General features: G+C 29.2%; 1 protein-coding gene across 5 annotated transcripts in view; it reads left to right on the top strand.

Annotated features, from left to right (window-relative positions):
- LOC413076 (ecdysone-induced protein 78C) overlaps positions 1–16,824 on the top strand; it is a 113,001-nt gene extending 96,177 nt beyond the window's left edge. For 3 of the 5 annotated variants that reach the window (XM_006565396.3, XM_006565397.3, XM_396527.7), the window contains 5 exons: positions 12,219–12,360; positions 14,659–15,056; positions 15,535–15,852; positions 16,124–16,520; positions 16,648–16,824. In XM_006565396.3, coding sequence (XP_006565459.2) covers positions 12,219–12,360; positions 14,659–15,056; positions 15,535–15,852; positions 16,124–16,516 — 1,251 coding nt within the window. In that variant the 3' untranslated portion in view covers positions 16,517–16,520; positions 16,648–16,824. The remainder of the gene's footprint in view (positions 1–12,218; positions 12,361–14,658; positions 15,057–15,534; positions 15,853–16,123; positions 16,521–16,647) is intronic. The other 2 variants (XM_016912743.2, XM_006565395.3) reach the window with 1 other exon arrangement.
- The last annotated feature ends 1,832 nt before the right edge of the window (positions 16,825–18,656 follow it).

Below are 18,656 nucleotides of genomic sequence, written 5' to 3'. Positions count from 1 at the left end.
GCCTAATACCGCGTTTCCAATTTCTAGTATCACGGAAGGTTAAACGGTATTTGGCGGGGAGGGGGATAAACGATTCTCGTCTTGTCTGATTAAATTTAAGCCTTACCACTGGTCATCGAGCGTCAGCCGCCCCTTTTAAGCCTGATTTATCACGCGTTGTTCTACTAGTCGATTAGTCTTCATCGAAATTCTACGATGGATTAATCGATATACTTGGAATTGATTTATAATGAATCAACGATAAAGATTGAAACAAGATGATTCAACATGATTTATATGGAATATTTTTTTTTTTTTATTTAGTTTATATATCTAAAAAATTTTTTGATCGATATTAAACAGAAAATTAAACGAAATTTTTCTTGAACGAATTTCATTTCGAAATATCGTGTATTTAATGAAAATTAAATTTTTGAAATCAAATCATGTTTTTTTGGGATAAAAATTAAGGAATATATTATTTCTTTTAAATATTAGAATTTAGATATGATATTTGATTTTATTTGAAATTTATTTTATTTATTAGATGATTTTAATAATCGATTGATAAGCTATGATAAAATATAAATCTATTTAATTCAAAATCCTAGAACTATCTATTCTATTTCTTATTATTTATCATTAATATTTCAATTGTGTATAAAGATTATCTTCTTGAATTTTTTTCACGATAGAAAGAATAGATATTTTATTAATATAAAGCTATACGATCGAACGAGTTAGTTTAATAGAATTTCATTTAGAAAATCATTATTTCCTTCGATTTCCTTTTATTTTATAAAAATATATACTTTATCGGTCCCGCAAAATTTCGATATTCGTCGCAAAATAATAAACCAAACGAGTGGGTATAAATCAATTCGTAAATAACCGTTGCCCAATGATAATGCATCCATTTGGAAATTAACTGGTGGTCGAAATAAAATCGTTATTATTGTTTCCTAATGCGACGGAAAGCCCGATCCGATTACAATTTCGATTCAAGCGGACCGAAAATGGTGACGCGTGATTTAAACGTGGAAAATTCGTGCATTTGTGTTGCTCTCTTGTGTGTACGCGAGCAAATAAATTCAATAGGGTTGCTTTGCAACCGGAATTTTGTTTGTATCGGCCAAAAAAAGGAATCGTAATTAATTAAAATCTTATTAAACATTCATAATCGACGAATCGATGATTCGTATTATTGTAAAAAAAAAAAACGTTTAAAACTTAAAACATTCAGAATTGTATATCATCGTATTGAAATTTTGAAAATTTAAAAAAATTATTCGTACATATACTTAAATCATTTAAGCATGTATCTTTTCATCAAAACGATCATTTGATTCACGTTTCATGAATTTTATTATCGGAAAATTATTGAAGATTAATTTCGAAAATTTTACGTATTAAAGATCAATTTCCCTATATTATTATATTCACACGTTTCTATTCCATTATACATATTCCAATATTCCATTGTACATATTCATAACGATCAATAATAATCCTATCCAACAAATTTATTCCTAATCTACATTTCAAGCTTAGAATTTCATTAACGGAATATCGATAAATCAAAAATTACTCGCGTAAGAATTAAAAATCAATCTTCCACGATTCCGATATCGCGATCCCACATTTATATGTCCGTTTACAATATTTCTAAAAAATCGTTTAATCTCTCGAATTGCTTGCTCGTAAAAATTGGATAAACTAAAAATACGACGGAACGGAAGTGTACGTATTCGAGGACGATTATTGGAGCCATAAACCGATATACAGAATGGAACGATATCGATTCCGTCAACGGACCACGAGGTCGTGCCACCGTATCGAATGCTAAATAGTATTATAGGTTGTTTAGGATACAACTGGACGCTTTCTATCCACCCGTTTCGGGATATCAATCGACAGATATGCGTCGACGTCGATCCGCACAGTTACGATCCGCTTTCGTTAATTAATATCATCGTTAATAGGCCAATAAACCGATACGTTCGCATGGTAAAACGAGCAGACGGCTCGAGTACTAGCAGCCTCTTCCATTATTTCGTTACTTTGATGCACTGTCGGAGTGGCGAGGTTAGAGGGCCCTTCAACCCATGTCATTTATCGTCGTTTCTGTTGTTTCTTCTCGTTTCGCTTCTCGTTTTTTTTTTGGTTTTGGTTTTGGTTTTGGCTTTGTTTTTTTATTTTTGTTTTTTGATACGCGACTGCTGTTGGTTTATTTCATTTCTCCATTTTTAACCGTATCTTTGATTGTTTTGGTATCAACGGTGTGGGGAAAAAGTGGTCGAATAAATAAATGCGTTTGCGAAGAGGATGATATTTTAAATTAAATTATTCCTTCTTTTTTTTTTTTTTTTTTTTCATAAGTGTTTCGATGGAAATATGATGAAATGTGATGTTTTGAAATAGAAGAATTGTTGATGAGGATCGAATAGACAAGTGTAGTTTACACAAGAGAAATATTTATCATACTCATGGATGTATATATATTTAAAAATTAAAAAAAAATATTATTGAAAATATTAAAATTGTAATAGGATGTGTTAAAAATTTAAAAGTGTATCTACAAACGAATTTATAAAAAAAAATATATATATTAAAATTATTTGCAAAAAAATGAAATATTGATTATCCTAAAATGAATGGTTTCGAATTTATAAGTCTGTTTTAATAATCTTAAAAAAATATACTTTTTTTAAAAATCCGATAATGACAAATTTATTGATTTACTTTTTTTTTTCTATATTTCTTTAAATATTTCATCCATCAGTTTCAAGAATAAAATCAAGAGTTTAAATAAAACGTTAGGTACATACGTCGATACTCCTCCGACCTCAGAAACATCTTCTAATTCTCGTAAATTAATGACTTGTCTGTGTTCCGAAATAGCTTTGACAACGCACACTTGAAACACTTGTGTCTGTTCAGTTGCATCGATTCAACGTTCGTGTCTGAATAAAAGAAAAAAAAATCAAGCGATATGTAAACGACTATATCAGTATGAATTAAAAATTGGACGTGTCATACTTGAATTTGTAAATTAATAATTTCTAGAGATTCAGTTTCAAGGGAAAAAATTCGAAAAAATTACAATGGAATTAAGAGGACGCGTCAAAATGGCGTTTCTTTTCTCTTTCTCTTAGCTGAAATAATTTATTTCGCAGTCAAATCAATGGTAATTTTATGTTTCACTCGGTATATTTGACATTTTTATCCAGAACTTTCGTACTTTCACACATTTGGATCAATTTAAGACGATTAATCAGATGGATACGATTTGCAAGTCATGCGTGTGAATAGATTGGAAAAAAATTGTCGACTTTCATCTTGATCGCTTCCAAGTTTCTCTTATGTATATAACTTATAATGAATATGAATTATATTTGAAATTGAATAGAGTAGGAAACAAAATTTATGTCTATGTATTCAACAATTTCTATATATATGTATGAAATACTAAAAATTTGATTTTTTATTAGATAAATATATGTACAATATTCTTTGAATACGATAAATTTCAAAATTGATCATAGATAACACATGGAATATTCATGTAACATGTTTCTCGTTATTCGATATTGATTTTGAAATTAGCAAACTCAAGGTGATCATGGATGAAACAACATTGACAATCAAATATTGTATATACAAATTATACAACTATGTCTATAATTTTTATCTCATTTGCTATATCGTAATTTGTTTCTCGCAAAAATAAAATTTCCTATTATATAATATCGAATAAAAGTTACTTAAAGAAGGATGGATTAGAATTAATCGATCGAATAATTGAACGAAAAATAAAATAAAATAAATTAATCGATTAAAAAAATGTAACAACGTTCTCTCGCGTCTTCTTATTTTTAATTCCATCTCCCACGTATATCGTCGCATGCCCGCGTTAAATATTTAAAAATGTCGTTTTTGTTCTGGATAAACTCCTTAGCCGACATCCTCTGGCCTTCCTCTCCCAAGCGAAACTAACTAATAATAGGTTGGACGACGTAAATTTATCACCGTTTTCCATCACGAAGCAACCCTTTTTGAACGCATCGCAGTCTTTATTGAAGAAAACAATTTTTCCACGGGCACGTGCAACGCGCGTTTGTGTTAAAATAACGATCAAAGTGAGATTAGGACACCGCGTGAACGAGCGAAAGAGGGGACGAAATAGTCGATTAATAATTTCGAGGGACAGCAAGGCAAGAAATAAATCTCTCGATCGTGATAAAATTATCGCGTCGGGAATAAACGCGGGATCGATGAAATCTGAATCGTAGATAGGAATGGAGCGCGGAGAAATTGAGAGCGCCAAAAAAATTGTACAAATTGGATTGATAATTATAAAGGAGGGATTAAAAATTTGATTAACAATATAAAGTCGTGATTGATTGTAATTACATTTTATCTTACGGTTGAGATGTAATTACAAATGTTCGATGAATAAGATTTGGACGATCTAATTTTAAAAAATAGAAATATTAAATGAATGATAAAAAAAAAAACCAGCTTCGTAGCTAAATCTAATTAGTAAACTGGATGAACGAATGACGAATCATAAGATATGTATAAACCGAATCGGTAATTTTTACCTCCATCTTTAATTTAAATTTATTTCTCGATAATAAAGAATGAAAAGTAATGGAAATAAAAGAAAAAAAAATAGAGAATTCTAATTTAATTTTCATTCATAAAAAATTAAAAGAAAGAAAATGATATATCAAATATTTTAAATAAAATATTTTTTAGAATATTTAACCATACCATTTTCTTAATTGCATCTGCAAAAATCCATCCATCCATTCAAATATCCATCTTATATTATCTTAAAACGAAACCATAAAACATCTTGCAAACAAATACAATCACCGCGTGTCATTAAACGCATAATCAAGATACACATACACTCAATCATTGGCCGATAACCAGCCCAATCGAATCAACTTTTCAACCTTTCATTCATCCTATCGATTTCATTTCGTGATTTTCAATCTGTCGGTTATACATTTCGCTCGTCAACTTATCGAATTAATTCCCACGAAATAAATTACTCGGATCTATTCATTCCCATTCAACTTTCATTTCCGGTGGCGCGGCGTGCGGCGAATAATGAAACTAAATGACTAGCAATGGCTCATGCGCTCGAAATCACGCTCACGAAAATTAAGGGTGGGTTAAAAGCTTCGGATTCCGTGAAAATTACCATTGAAAACGTTTCGTATATCGATTTTTCGCGTAACGTTAAAACAGTTTAGCGTCCATTTATGCGAGGGACCAAGCACAATCGAGCTTCTTTATTGGATTGGATTCTCTTTGAATGATATTCCGATCTTACGGTTCATGGTCCATTACGATTATCCGTTTTTCAATAATGTTTTTATTCGTATAAAGTAAAAATAAAAAAAAAATTGATATTTGAAAAATATAGTGCATTTTTTATTTAACATTCTTGATTTTTTTCCGATAAAATGTCTTATTCCAATGGATATTATGCTTCTAATTTTATCTTGTAACATTTAAATCAAAATTAAACAAAATTAAATTATAATAAATGAATTTCGATCAATCTTTTTACAAACCCTTATTCAATCTCGGTCATAATTATTCAATTTCATGATTTGATTAGATATAATTCTATAATATTTACAATATTTGTATAATTATATATAAACAATTTTGTTAATTAAAAATTTATTTTAGAAGAATTACATTATTTGTAAATAATTTTTAAAGAAAAAAAAATACGACTTGAATTCTCCAAAGATCTATAAATATATCAACATTTTCGAATATAAATCGATCGTATAAATGAATCCAGGTTTTATTCATTATCTTCCCCCCTCATAGTCGTTTATCCCCTTTTATAAAGCACGACAAAAGGACACCAAGTCATGAGGTATATTCCTACTTCTCGTTTGGTACGCATTAATCATAATATGTCGCTTATTAAACGTGCCGTCCTGTTGGCCGCCTCAACGGGGTCAATCCCGACCCATGCCGGAACACAACCTCTGACCGACCCCTCGATTAATTTCCAGCCGTATATGTGCGTGTGCGTACCACCCGGTATATTGCATATTGTACACACTGGTTACAATTAAGTCGGTAGATAGATAACGTTGGTTAAGAGTAATAGTTGGATTATCCAATTTTTGAAAATTTTGTTTGGTGATGTTGATAATATTGTTGATGAAGGGAATTTTTGTTGTGCAACGAGAATTAAAAATAAATATACATCTTGAAGACAAGAGGAATTCGTTCAAGCGAATCTTATATTTATATTATATTCATTATTGTTTGGAGAAGAAATGTGTTATATGATCTGTCCAATTGTGATTGTTTTGACTGATAAAGTCTTGTTTATTTTTATTTGAATTTATCGAATCTGTTGAAATTAGAGTTATATATTTTCCAATTAATCTCTTTATGAATAAATGTAAAATAATAATGAAAAAAATAAGTCTTTTTATAGTTTGTGTTATAATACTATTTTGTGTTTATGTTTGTACACGTGAAAAAAGATTCTTATTTCATGAATTCTCAGAGATGACAAAAATTGTTTTCTATGATAAAATAAATGAGATGGTAAATCATGTTTCATATTGATAAATTTATTTTATTATACTTCACATATGAATATAACCCTCTTCTTATTACATTAAATATTATAATGAATTTTCTATCTTTCTAAGATAACATGTCCTTGAAAAAAGAAATTAAAATTGGAGAATGCAAGTTGATCATGTTACATGTAACATTTATAGTAGATTATAATACTTGATAATTTGTTGAGATTTAAAGAAAGTTTTTAATGATTTAAAAAAATTTGAAAGCTTTTAAATATTGGCAGATTTATTACAAATTTTCATATATTTTCATGGTTTTGAAAGTTGAGAAGAATGAAAAATTTAGGAGAAAATTTCAAAAGTAGAAAATCTGAAGATTTAGAATGTTTAAATAATTGAACATTATTAACTCAATTAAAGATTTAAAGAATTCGACGAGATTAAGATATTCAAAAGATTTTGAAAATTTTATAAACTTAGGAGATTTGAAAGATTGAAGCAAAATTACAAATTAAATTACAAAGATAAAAAATTTAACGTTTTAAAATATATAAAAGCTTGAAGAATGTCGAAGTTAGGAATGATTTAAATTGATTAAAATTCCCACCTCGTTTATCATCGTTTTAAAATCTATTAATTTTTCGAAAAAAAATTAATTCTTTTTAAATTCTCGATATAAATAAAAATTATTTTAAAACAAATTTTATATTTAAATTTTTTCATATAATCTCTATATATTATATCAGATATAATAAAAAGATATCCGACTTCTATATTCAACCGAATAAATTTATTTCAAACCTCAACATACTTTTCAAACACTCGAAATACCGATCCTCGATATTGTCTCCGACCAAAAGCCCATTGGCATCCACGAACCGAACGAAAATCCCTTGCTAACTCGGTCAATATTTTCAGAACGAGAAAAGAAAATCTCATTTGCAACTGTGTCACAATCGATTCTAACTCGGTCAACTCGAAACGCTTTGCAAGCAAGATTCGAGTTTTCCTTTTTCCTCGCCTTTCGTTTTTTTTAAAAATATTAGTTTTTCAATTTTTAAGAACATACTTTTCTTAGATATTTTTAAATCAGAAACGATCATTATTTCTGAGAATTAAAATTCATCGTTCTTCTACCATCATTCGAAAAAAATCATTTGTGCGATGAGATTCATTGATATACATAAATGAATATGTCTAAAAATCATTTAGAAAATTTAAAGAATTTAAAATATTTTTTTCTTAAATTTTATCCAATTCTGTACACAACAAATCAACATCGTTATCATTTACTCGTTTAGTAATTCTGAATCCTTTATTATTTGGATAATTCTCGTAGAAAAAAAAACAAATCGACGAATCCAAAAATGTTCGACCAAGATAGAAAATATAAAATTAAATTATACGCCTTACTCTATTGACCTAGAGAAATCCAAGAAAGAAAGAAAGAAAGAAAGAAAGAAAGACTAAAAATAATTCAATATCTGCCGACACCGATTTGAAAATTTTACTGCACGATCGATACTCCTGCGACTTCTTTCCCTTCGAGGGTGGAGAAAATGCATTCATCCAATGCCTAGAAATATCTCGTGCCTTCTATTAAGTTAGAAACGATTCGATTTCGAGGATGGAATTCGCGAAAACGATGGTCGTTCAACAAGGTAATTTCGATTACTCGTTTCGATTTCACAATTCTATTTAATTTTTTTTTTTTTTTCCTTTTGAGAATCACGAAATGGTGATTTTCTCTCCGTTTGGAAAATTTATACGAAATATTTCGATGAATTTGTCCATTCTATTTAAAGTTTTAAAACGTAGCTTTATTCAAGAAATCGATTGAAAGAATTTTTTTACTTGAATAATGGAAAGAAGTTATGCTTTGTATAATTAGGAAATTAATTTTGAATGATAAATTACTCGAAACTGAATATTCGTTATTTGATAAAAATTTTAAAATATGAAAAGATAAATGGATATGCTTTTATTATATTTTTAAATGAGAATAATATATAATTAAATTTAGTATTAAATTGAATGATTCGATATGATAAATATTTCTTTGCAAATTCGTGAATATTTAAAATGTCTTCTTAAATGACATTTTAAAAATTATAAATAAAAATTACAGGAAAATAACAAATTTATAACTATGCTTTGAATCTATGAATAGATAATGATATATTCTGGAATCATACAAATATTTCTATTTTTTTATTTTACATTCTCAAATTTGAAAAATTTATAACAATATTTATAGTTAAAATAACGTTACAAAATGTATCGAACGATTCTATTCATCCTCGATCAAAAACTAAAAAAATTGAAAATTTATTTCACTAATTCTTTTTCGATATTACTTTTAATTTTTCCATTAGGCTTAGAAACACGTATTCTTTTTGTGAGGAAGCAGAATTCGTTAGCTCAAAAATTCGTCAGCAAAAAATCCGACATAATTCAAATCCTATGCAGTTGGATGGTAATCGACTCGGAAATGAAAAGCAAAGGCTGAATCTGCAGGCCGCGTTGGCCTCGGCTTAAAATTAATTACGCAAGATTCTCTTGGTGTAACTGAAGTCCGATGTTACCCGACTCCAGGATATCGGTCTTCCCCGATCTCGTAATACCGTTACACGTGCACAGTCGTAGAATTAGGAAGTCTGTAAGATCTTTTGCTGATCTCTTACGCTTTCTCCGCGAAAAGGTGGATAGCGATAACACTTCCGCGAGAGAGAACTTTCGAAAATTTCGCGATTGCCAGTGGATTGTCATTTTTATAAGGATATGCATGGTTTGTTACAATAGATAATGACTGAACTAGATAAGAATAGATATCGTGCAACCTTACATGGCAACTTACATGGTAAGTGTACTTTCATCGAGAATGGCTTTTGTGTGCTCGTATTAGGATACGAAGTTGATCAGGCTTATGGCTTAAAGGTATCTTATTGAAAGGAAAAAGATGTGAAAATATGATAGAATTTGTAGAATATTCTTAGAAATTTATATTGCTTCGTATGAAAAAAATTCTATATACGATACACGATATATACGATATACCTGAACCTTATTTATTGAAAAAATATTTAAGTGGTTGCGTTGTAATATATAATTTACGTTATTAAAGACATCGAGCTATGATAGTTTTGTCTGATATATTGTCTGATAATAGATAAAAATATAAAATATTGAACCATAGGATTAATTAATATTTCGTTAACTGATTTTCTTAATTGAATCTAGATAATTGAATGTAGATTGAATATCAATTTCTATTACAATAGAATTCTATTATTTTACATGAAATTTATATAATGAAAATTGACATTAATTGAATTCAATATCCATAATAGATTACAGATAAGTAAATATATATAGATTCAATTGAAGTTCAGTTAATTTTGTATTAAGTAAAATTTCATTATAATAAATAAAGTTTTTTTTAATTTTAACCTATTATTGTGTATATGATGAATATATTCATCATTTTTCCATTTTTGCGATACAATTTAAATAAATACTTTTAAAATAAGACAATTAACATTAAAGCAAAAATAATAAATATTCTAAATTTTTCTAAACAATAATATACATACCTATTATTTATATTTCTATCGTTATGATTTTAACCACTTTATTGTTTTGCAAGTTTTTCTTATAATCAAAAGTAATCCATGATTCTGAAAAGGTTAGGAACTATTCACACTTTTAGAAAAATGACTATATCAATATATTTAGCACAAAGATAATAAATTATATACTGTCTTCAATTCGAAAGCACACGATTAATCCCCGATAAATTAACATAGTATAAATTCGCGTTATATTTCCGTGTTGCGACTGTTCAAACGCTTTATTTGCCGAACGTTTACATAAAGGCGATAAACGAATCGATTCTCGTAAATCAACGAAGGACGTCGAGTCAGTAGAAGTGGCGCCAGTAATGGCTGTACGGGACTATCTTGGCGTTTTAGAAAGCTCGTTTTTTCCCTATCGTTTCTCTCCACGAACGACATTTTTACGATCCCTAAATCCAGACTGAGACCTGAGAGAATTAATCGGCGATCGTGCTAGCATTCGGTATCCTTGAAAGTTAAATCGATGTTATCCCATGTCTCGTAGAGTTTTCTTTCGATCGCATTGCAACAAACTTTTATTCAAAATTATCGAATATTCTAACAATTTCATATAAAATACGTGCTAAATGTGTTTCAACAAGATATTTAATAGACAAAATTTTTATCAAGAATTTATAAATAAATAAATTTATAATGATTAAAAGCAATTGTGAAATCAGGATTATGATAGGTTAGTGAATTTTTTTCGATCATATTGCAATAAATTTTCATTCGAAATTATCGAATATCGTTTTAACGTATATATAGTATGTCATAAACATTTTTTACCATGATAATTGGAAATAATTAGTAACAAAGGTAAGTGAAATTTATATCAATAATCGATTAAAAAAAGGAATTGGAAAATTAGGTTAGGTAGGCTTTTCGATTGCATTGTAACAACTTCGAATTTATCGAAATTATCAAATTAATGAAAAAAAAATTATATGAAAATGAAAACAAATTATGAAATTATCAAATATATATGATTTTATATATAAAATATATGAAGTTTAGCACGATAATAATCGAACGATTTTAATTCGTCATTTCATTTTCTGTTTCGGTTTTTTTCTCATCGTTGTTTTCTTTTAAATAATTGCGTAATAGGTGTTAGATATGATTTCAATTATAATGATTCTGACAATATAATCGCCTTCAAACACGATCAAAAGAAGGAAAGAAGAAAAATTGCTGACAAATATTAACGTTTGGTGATATGATAGAAAGTTCAAAGCGATTACGAAGTTTACATCAAAGACCATTCGACCGTCGAATAGCTCGATTCGGTCTCCTTTTCGTCTTCTTGGAGAAAAGAGAAATCCCTTTTCATCGCGTGATATTGCCTTAAGAAATCCGAAAAACTTTACGGTTGAAAATTGAACGTTCGCGATTTCTCTGTTTCAAGCAATGTACACTGGTAAATCCTATTCGTTTTGAACGATTCGGATGCCTATGCTATACGATGCGGGATGATATAAAAATAAGAGATGGTCACTTGGGAAATGTTTTAAAGATTACTTCTGTATTATGAAGATATCTTTTTCTTTATTATTTGATCATTTTATTGCGTTCCTTATGTTTTCTTATGACTATTTTATTTTGATGGATTGTTTTTATTGTAATTTTTATAAAAGAGATTAGTAAAATAAAAATAAAAATTAATAATTTAAATTTTACTTATGCTAGATAAAAATGAATAAATTTCAATATTATAAATAATGTTGAAAATGATCAAATGAATAAATTTCATTAATTAAAAATTTAATAATCATAACATTTGTACATATATTATTTGTGTATATATTATCTTATAAATATAATATATATATATTATATCTTATTATATCTGAAATATAGAATTTAAACTAAAAATAATGAAAAAAAGAAATTGAAATTATATGAAAACTCGATTATTATATTAAATTATCAATTCAATTTTTAATCAATTGCTATTAAGATAATAATATCGAATCAAAAAATTTTTTGAATATGTTTTGAATAATGTAAAATATATTTTGATGCTAAGTTTTTTCTTTCCTTTCAGGGTTTCTTTAGGAGAAGCATTCAAAAGCAAATAGAATACAGGTGCCTGAAGGACGGCAACTGTTTGGTCATAAGAATAAGTCGGAACCGCTGTCAGTACTGCAGATTCAAGAAGTGCCTAGCTGTCGGCATGTCCAGGGATTGTAAGTAATCAATTATAAATTATATTTTCTGTTAAGTCATCAATAACGTAAAATATTTGAAAGATTTCAAAAGATATAATTCACAATATATTTTATAATATAATTTATAAATATAATTTTATTTTTCTATCTCTGTTCAATTGATGTTTGTCTTGTCTTCAATACTTCACAAGATAATAATAGAATGTAATTTTAAAGGTAATTTTAATAAAATAATAAATTGTTATTATATTATGATTATTAATATATATCTATAATTAATTTGAAATGTCATTGCTTATACAAATAATTACATATATAATATGTAGTACTATATAATATACTACAAATTCATCAATGTTCTGCATATAATAATATAATTGCGTATTTAAACAGTCAACAAATATTCATTTATACGAGTTATAACATATAAATTTCAATTAAATTCAAGAGATATGATAATGAAATCTAATCAATTATGTGCGTAGGTTAATTGAATAGGAATTTTATTTTATATTTATTATCTCATTTTTTAATATAATTTTTAAATATTTTTAAATATAAAGAAGTTAAAAAAAAAGTTAATTTAAATACAATAGCAACTTTATAATTGCTCGAAGATCATTTTTTTTATGTATTCATAATTATGTATATCATATTTTTAAAATTTTCACTTGTTCATGAACTCTCTCAAATCATCAATTATAATATTATTGGGTTAATATAACGCAAGATTAAATTTTTCAATTTCAATTATATCATTTTACTTTTTCATTAATTAAAAATTATCTAAAATTAAATGATTTAATACAAATTAATATTAATTAAGATTTAATAATTTTGTTACAAAATTAATACAATAGATTAATGCAATTTAAATTTTAATTTTACTAAGTAATTTTTAATTATTTTCAAAAAAATTAAATAAATAGATCAAAAGTTCGTTGATTCCTTCGTTATAAAAAGTTAAATTTTGCTCACATTTCTCTTAGATTGCTTAGATTTTTTAAATTTATTCGCAATCACACAAAACTCTTTTACATATATCTAGTGGCAATAACCAGCGAGTCTTTCAGTTTTCGGAATTTCTGACGTTCGTCGAGCAGTTAAAGTAAACTGAAACGAAGTTGCGTACATAATTAAATGTCAAAGTTCCATCGTGCAATATGCGGCGGTGTATAATAGGAAACCGTCCGTACTTCCCGCTCGTATTGTCGGGAAAATCGTAATAAGCCCCTGTTAGTCTTGTGATCCGCTTAAGAAGCGGATGTAACCGGGGTAAAGCTTGCCTGAAACCTCTGCATCCTCTGTTGTCTGGAGTAATTCTCTCGAGTATCGTGTAAAATATTAATCTTTGGTAAATATGGTCATTTTCGGAACAAGATGTTAGAATGGACAACATAAATTAACGTGAAATATGAAAATATCAAATTTAATACGAAAAATGATTTTTTTTTTAATGAAATTTCAATTACACATATATATATATATTTTTTAAACGATACGTCAGTTAATTAAAACGATTCCGGTCGAAATATTGTTTTATATATTTTTTCCACTGATTAAAAAATTTAATCATTCGTGTATACATTTTATTATTAATTTATTACTGAAATAAATCTTCATTCAATCATTTACGCGCGTTTTGTAATCTATCTGTGAAATGTAACGAAGAAGACCGGAAATTTATTCGAAACTACTTTGGAAGTGTTTCAAACTTCAAGTGATTAATGAATACAGGAGATGAAAACTTCTAATGCATACGGTAATCAACGTTGCTCTTGATTCAACGCTTCCAGAATAAAATGCCAAACATCCTATTTTTTACTTTACAATCTCCTCTGCTTAATTTCACTCGATTTATTTTTTCATTTTATTTTTCAAACACTTTAACTTTAAATTGTTAATTTGAAATGGCTAATTTCACGATATTAACAATTCATCGTTTTTTTTTCTTTTTCAGAATTAATTAATTTTCTAAGTTTAAAAATCAATGATCATCTAAAAAACTACCGTCTTTAAAAAAGTCAATAATGATATTTTAAAATCCGTCTGAAATATTAACGATTACATTCTACACCCTAAAGCCAGCGGCTTTGAAAATCAATACTGATATCTATTTTAAAATTTCTGTTCCGTAAAAGTTCGACAATTTCATTTTAAATCCTTTACAAATCAATCGCCTATATAGAAACCTATATTTCTCCACCCTTGAAAGCATCCTTTTAAGGAACGATTACTTTGATACGACGAATGATGTATAGAACGACACTTTGACAATAAACGATTAAACTCCATTCCTTTTTTTTTTCATTCCAGCCGTTCGATACGGCAGGGTGCCGAAACGTTCAAGGGAACGTGGCCCCGAAGACACGGTACCGACCACCACGACAACGACCACCACCACCGGTGTACAGCAGCTCACATCCCCAACTGGTGGAAACAATAACAATAACAACACCACTAACAATAACAACAACAACAACAACAACAACAACAACACCAGCAGCCAGAACAATAACAACAACAGCCAAGCTCAAAACGCTATACCGTGTGTACCACCGGCTGCAGTGGTAGAGGCGGATCAATCAGACGCGGATGTGAAACAGTTGGCGGTTTACGATGTGATACTTCAAGTTTCTCAGGCGCACCACGCTCACTGCGGTTTCACCGAGGAATCAACGAGGGGTATCGTCCGGAAACCGATGATAATACCGGTGAGTTTACCGAAAATTCGATAGAAAAATTGGAGGAGGCACGATCACGTTAGCGGTGGATACGATTCGTAGAGAAATTACGTGATATAATATCGATCGAGCGAATGATATAAATATTATGAATATTATGATAGATTATTATTTTAAAGTTAATTTTTGATTATTTTATTGAACTGATTAACGGGGATACGACTTTTGTATTAATTTTTATAGAAATATAAAATTCCTGATGTAGAATTTCAATATAAATCAAGTGAAGGAGTTACTTATACAAAAGAATTTCAAGATAGATATGTCAAATAAATACAAAGATTGGATAAAAATATTTCAATAAAATCCTTTTTCTTACTTTAGTAAGAAGTTGGTCCAAGTTCAGTCATTGTCGTATCCGCTTCTAATTATTTGGTTAACATTAGAATGACACGATGGAATTGGAACTGGCAGCAACGCCTGTTTCTTTTATAATCCTGCTGATTAGGCGAGTACTTCTTCGCAGCCCGCCAGCCCAGAGGATCCAGAGGCGGCATCCTCGACAGCAGAAACAGTTGAGTCGCAAAGGATCTGGCTTTGGCAACAATTTGCCACCAGGATAACACCGTCGGTTCAAAGGGTGGTGGAATTTGCCAAAAAGGTCCCTGGATTTTGCGATCTTTCGCAGGATGATCAACTAATCCTGATTAAAGTTGGTTTCTTTGAGGTCTGGCTAAGCCATATCTCAAAGATGACCACCGACAGTTCGATGACATTCGAGGATGGTACTTATATCACTAGGCAACAAATGGAATTGATGTACGAGGTAAGAATTATTCATCGCTTATCACTTTCACGTGATCACGTAGGTTAGAATTAATGATAATTGGATGTGAAAAAAATTGTACATACGTTATTTTATTTCTAATATAAATTATTTAAAGAACAGTATTTAAAAATAAATTTCAAATTGAATTGGAATCTCATATTCATATATATATGTCAAATATTTATATTAGAAACTTTTCGATACTCTTTTTCATATTAAAGTTATTAATTATCGAAATCCATTAATTGATCGATATGAAACAAAACAGCCAGATTTTGTATCTGCTTTGATGCAATTTACATCGGCCTTAAACGCTCACCAACTGTCGGATACCGAGTTGGGACTTTTCTCTGGTGCCGTTCTTCTGAGCGAAAGGCCAGGCCTGAATGATGTGAAAGCGGTACAGAGGCTTCAGGATCGCCTTCTGGAGGCATTGAAGGTGCAAGCATTAAGGAACCATACAGTTTCCGGTGAGGCTACCTCCGCGGGCGGGTGTTCCGGTGTCTCGAGCGTTTCACAAAGGATACCAGAATTAAGGGCCTTGGGTGCCAGACATGCGAATCTTCTCGACTGGTTCAGAAGGAACTGGACCAAGCTCAAATTACCACCCTTGTTTGCTGAGATATTCGACATTCCCAAGTGTGAAGAAGATCTTCAGTGAAGAGGTGATTATATAATTTTTCTTGCGCCTCATAAATCCATGCTTTCATTTTCATATATTTATTCTATGATTTGCAATTCAATCTGACAATGTAGACAATAAAAATGTTAATGATAAGATCGCGTTTGAAGAATGTTTCAGAGTACATCGAGTTAATTCGACGAGAACGGCCCTGCCGGAAGAATTTTTTTAATTACCGGCGTTCATCGCACAAACGCAGCTCGGACCTCGAGAACGATTTATTTCCACTCGATGGCGGTGATGCACAACGGTACGATGACAAGAGGACGCTCGGTTTGTTTGGAAAAGAAGGATTGTTGCGATTAGGCACGATATCGCGTTTTAATTTCACTATTATTATCAATTATCGTGTGCTTCTCGCTTGATTGACGTACAGGCTGGAAGATGAATCGTTTCGAGGTGAAAGATATAGATTACTTAATCGAAACACACTCTTGAGACGATATAAGAAAAAGAGAAAGTTTATTCGATCGACAAGGAATGATTTTTACAATGCAGATAATCGACGATTGAATCGATCGATAATTGTGTATTGGAGGAAATACAATGTGAATGGATAACTTTTAAAAAGTTACTAGATTTAGAAAGAAAAATACTTTCTTTAAAAATAATTATAAAAGGCAAGTCCTCCTTCCATTGTTCTAAATTGTGCAATGGTAAATAAAGAGTGCAAACTAAGTTTCAAATAAAGCAGAACAAATTTGTATCATTTACTATGTGTATAATATCACTGTTCCAACGAAAGCATTTAAATACTCAACCGGTAAGGAAGGGAATCAAGTTTCGTATCATGCAAATTTCGCGCATATCGTTGATTGCAATAATGTGACGTAGTGATCGAATACGCGTCACGCCGTAAAAAAATAGCACAAAATCGTGATCAATTTACAGGCACGTTTATTATTACGATTTATCCAGTTAAATAATTTTCAAGCGAATCTTTCGAAATCTCGATTAAATAAAAAATTAAATACGAATATTTAAAAAGACGAGTAAACAGTGTGCAGCGATCTGTCGAAAACTGTTCGAAATTTCACAAATACTAGACGTATAGATATAATGCAACATTGAACTTAGACATATCGAAAATATAATATCGTATTTTTTTCATACAATCCATTCAAAAATACTGTTTCCGTCTTTAAAGATTCAACGGATAGCTGCACGTTTATGCGATCACACAAATAAATAAATATGCTTGTAACGTACATGCAAAAGATACACGTCCTTTGTAGCTAAAATATGGACAAATGCATGCGCGTACAAAAAACTGATACTTCACACTTATATACATATACAAATTAAAAAGTTTCACGCTATATAAAAAGCTCAAAAGGAAATCTTTATAGGACGTATCTCTTTAGATGCATCCGCTACGAATCTCAATCTATGCAATCTCTATTTTTATTACTTGACAAGTAGTATAGTGAATTACCTTTATAGATATTGTTGCATCGCTTCAGGGTATTCCACGAAAATTAAAAATAATAAATGAAGCTGTTTTTTTGTTAAAATTTCTCAAATTGTCGATATGAGATTTTTAGTGAATAATATCTTTGCGTAACGAAAAAAAAAAAAAAGAAGAAGAAGAGAAAAGAAAGAATTGAACGTTATGTATTCAATGTATTTGTTGTGTTAAATTGTTATTATATTTGTTATTGACCTACGGTTGAAAATCGTTTATTAATTGTTAACGAAATCCTGAAGTGAGCATGTTTGAATCTTCGAACTCTTGAATACTAATAATTCTCTGACAATGACTAGCATGTAATGTGTATCAATATGTAATTAATATACATATATATATATATATGTATATATACAGTAGTGGATAAAAAAAATTTACAGAGTTATACATTACAAAGTACTATAATTTATTAAGGAGAAATTATATTTTATAAAAAGAATCAATATATGAAAATATAGATTATCTGAAAAAAATAAAATTAATAATTATAGTATAACATACATATAAGAATGAGAAAACATATATTTTATTTAAAGAACACAACAATTTATTTAAAAAATAAGAAATTAAAAAACTATATAAATTTATTTATAACTTTTTATATAGTCAAATAATCAAATATATTTATTTCTGAATTTGAGATATAATATT

This window comes from Apis mellifera, linkage group LG6 (assembly GCF_003254395.2).
Source record: "Apis mellifera strain DH4 linkage group LG6, Amel_HAv3.1, whole genome shotgun sequence".
Taxonomy (NCBI): Eukaryota; Metazoa; Arthropoda; class Insecta; order Hymenoptera; family Apidae; genus Apis; species Apis mellifera.
Note: the sequence above shows the minus strand (reverse complement) of the source record. Positions and strands in the feature narration are given on the sequence as shown.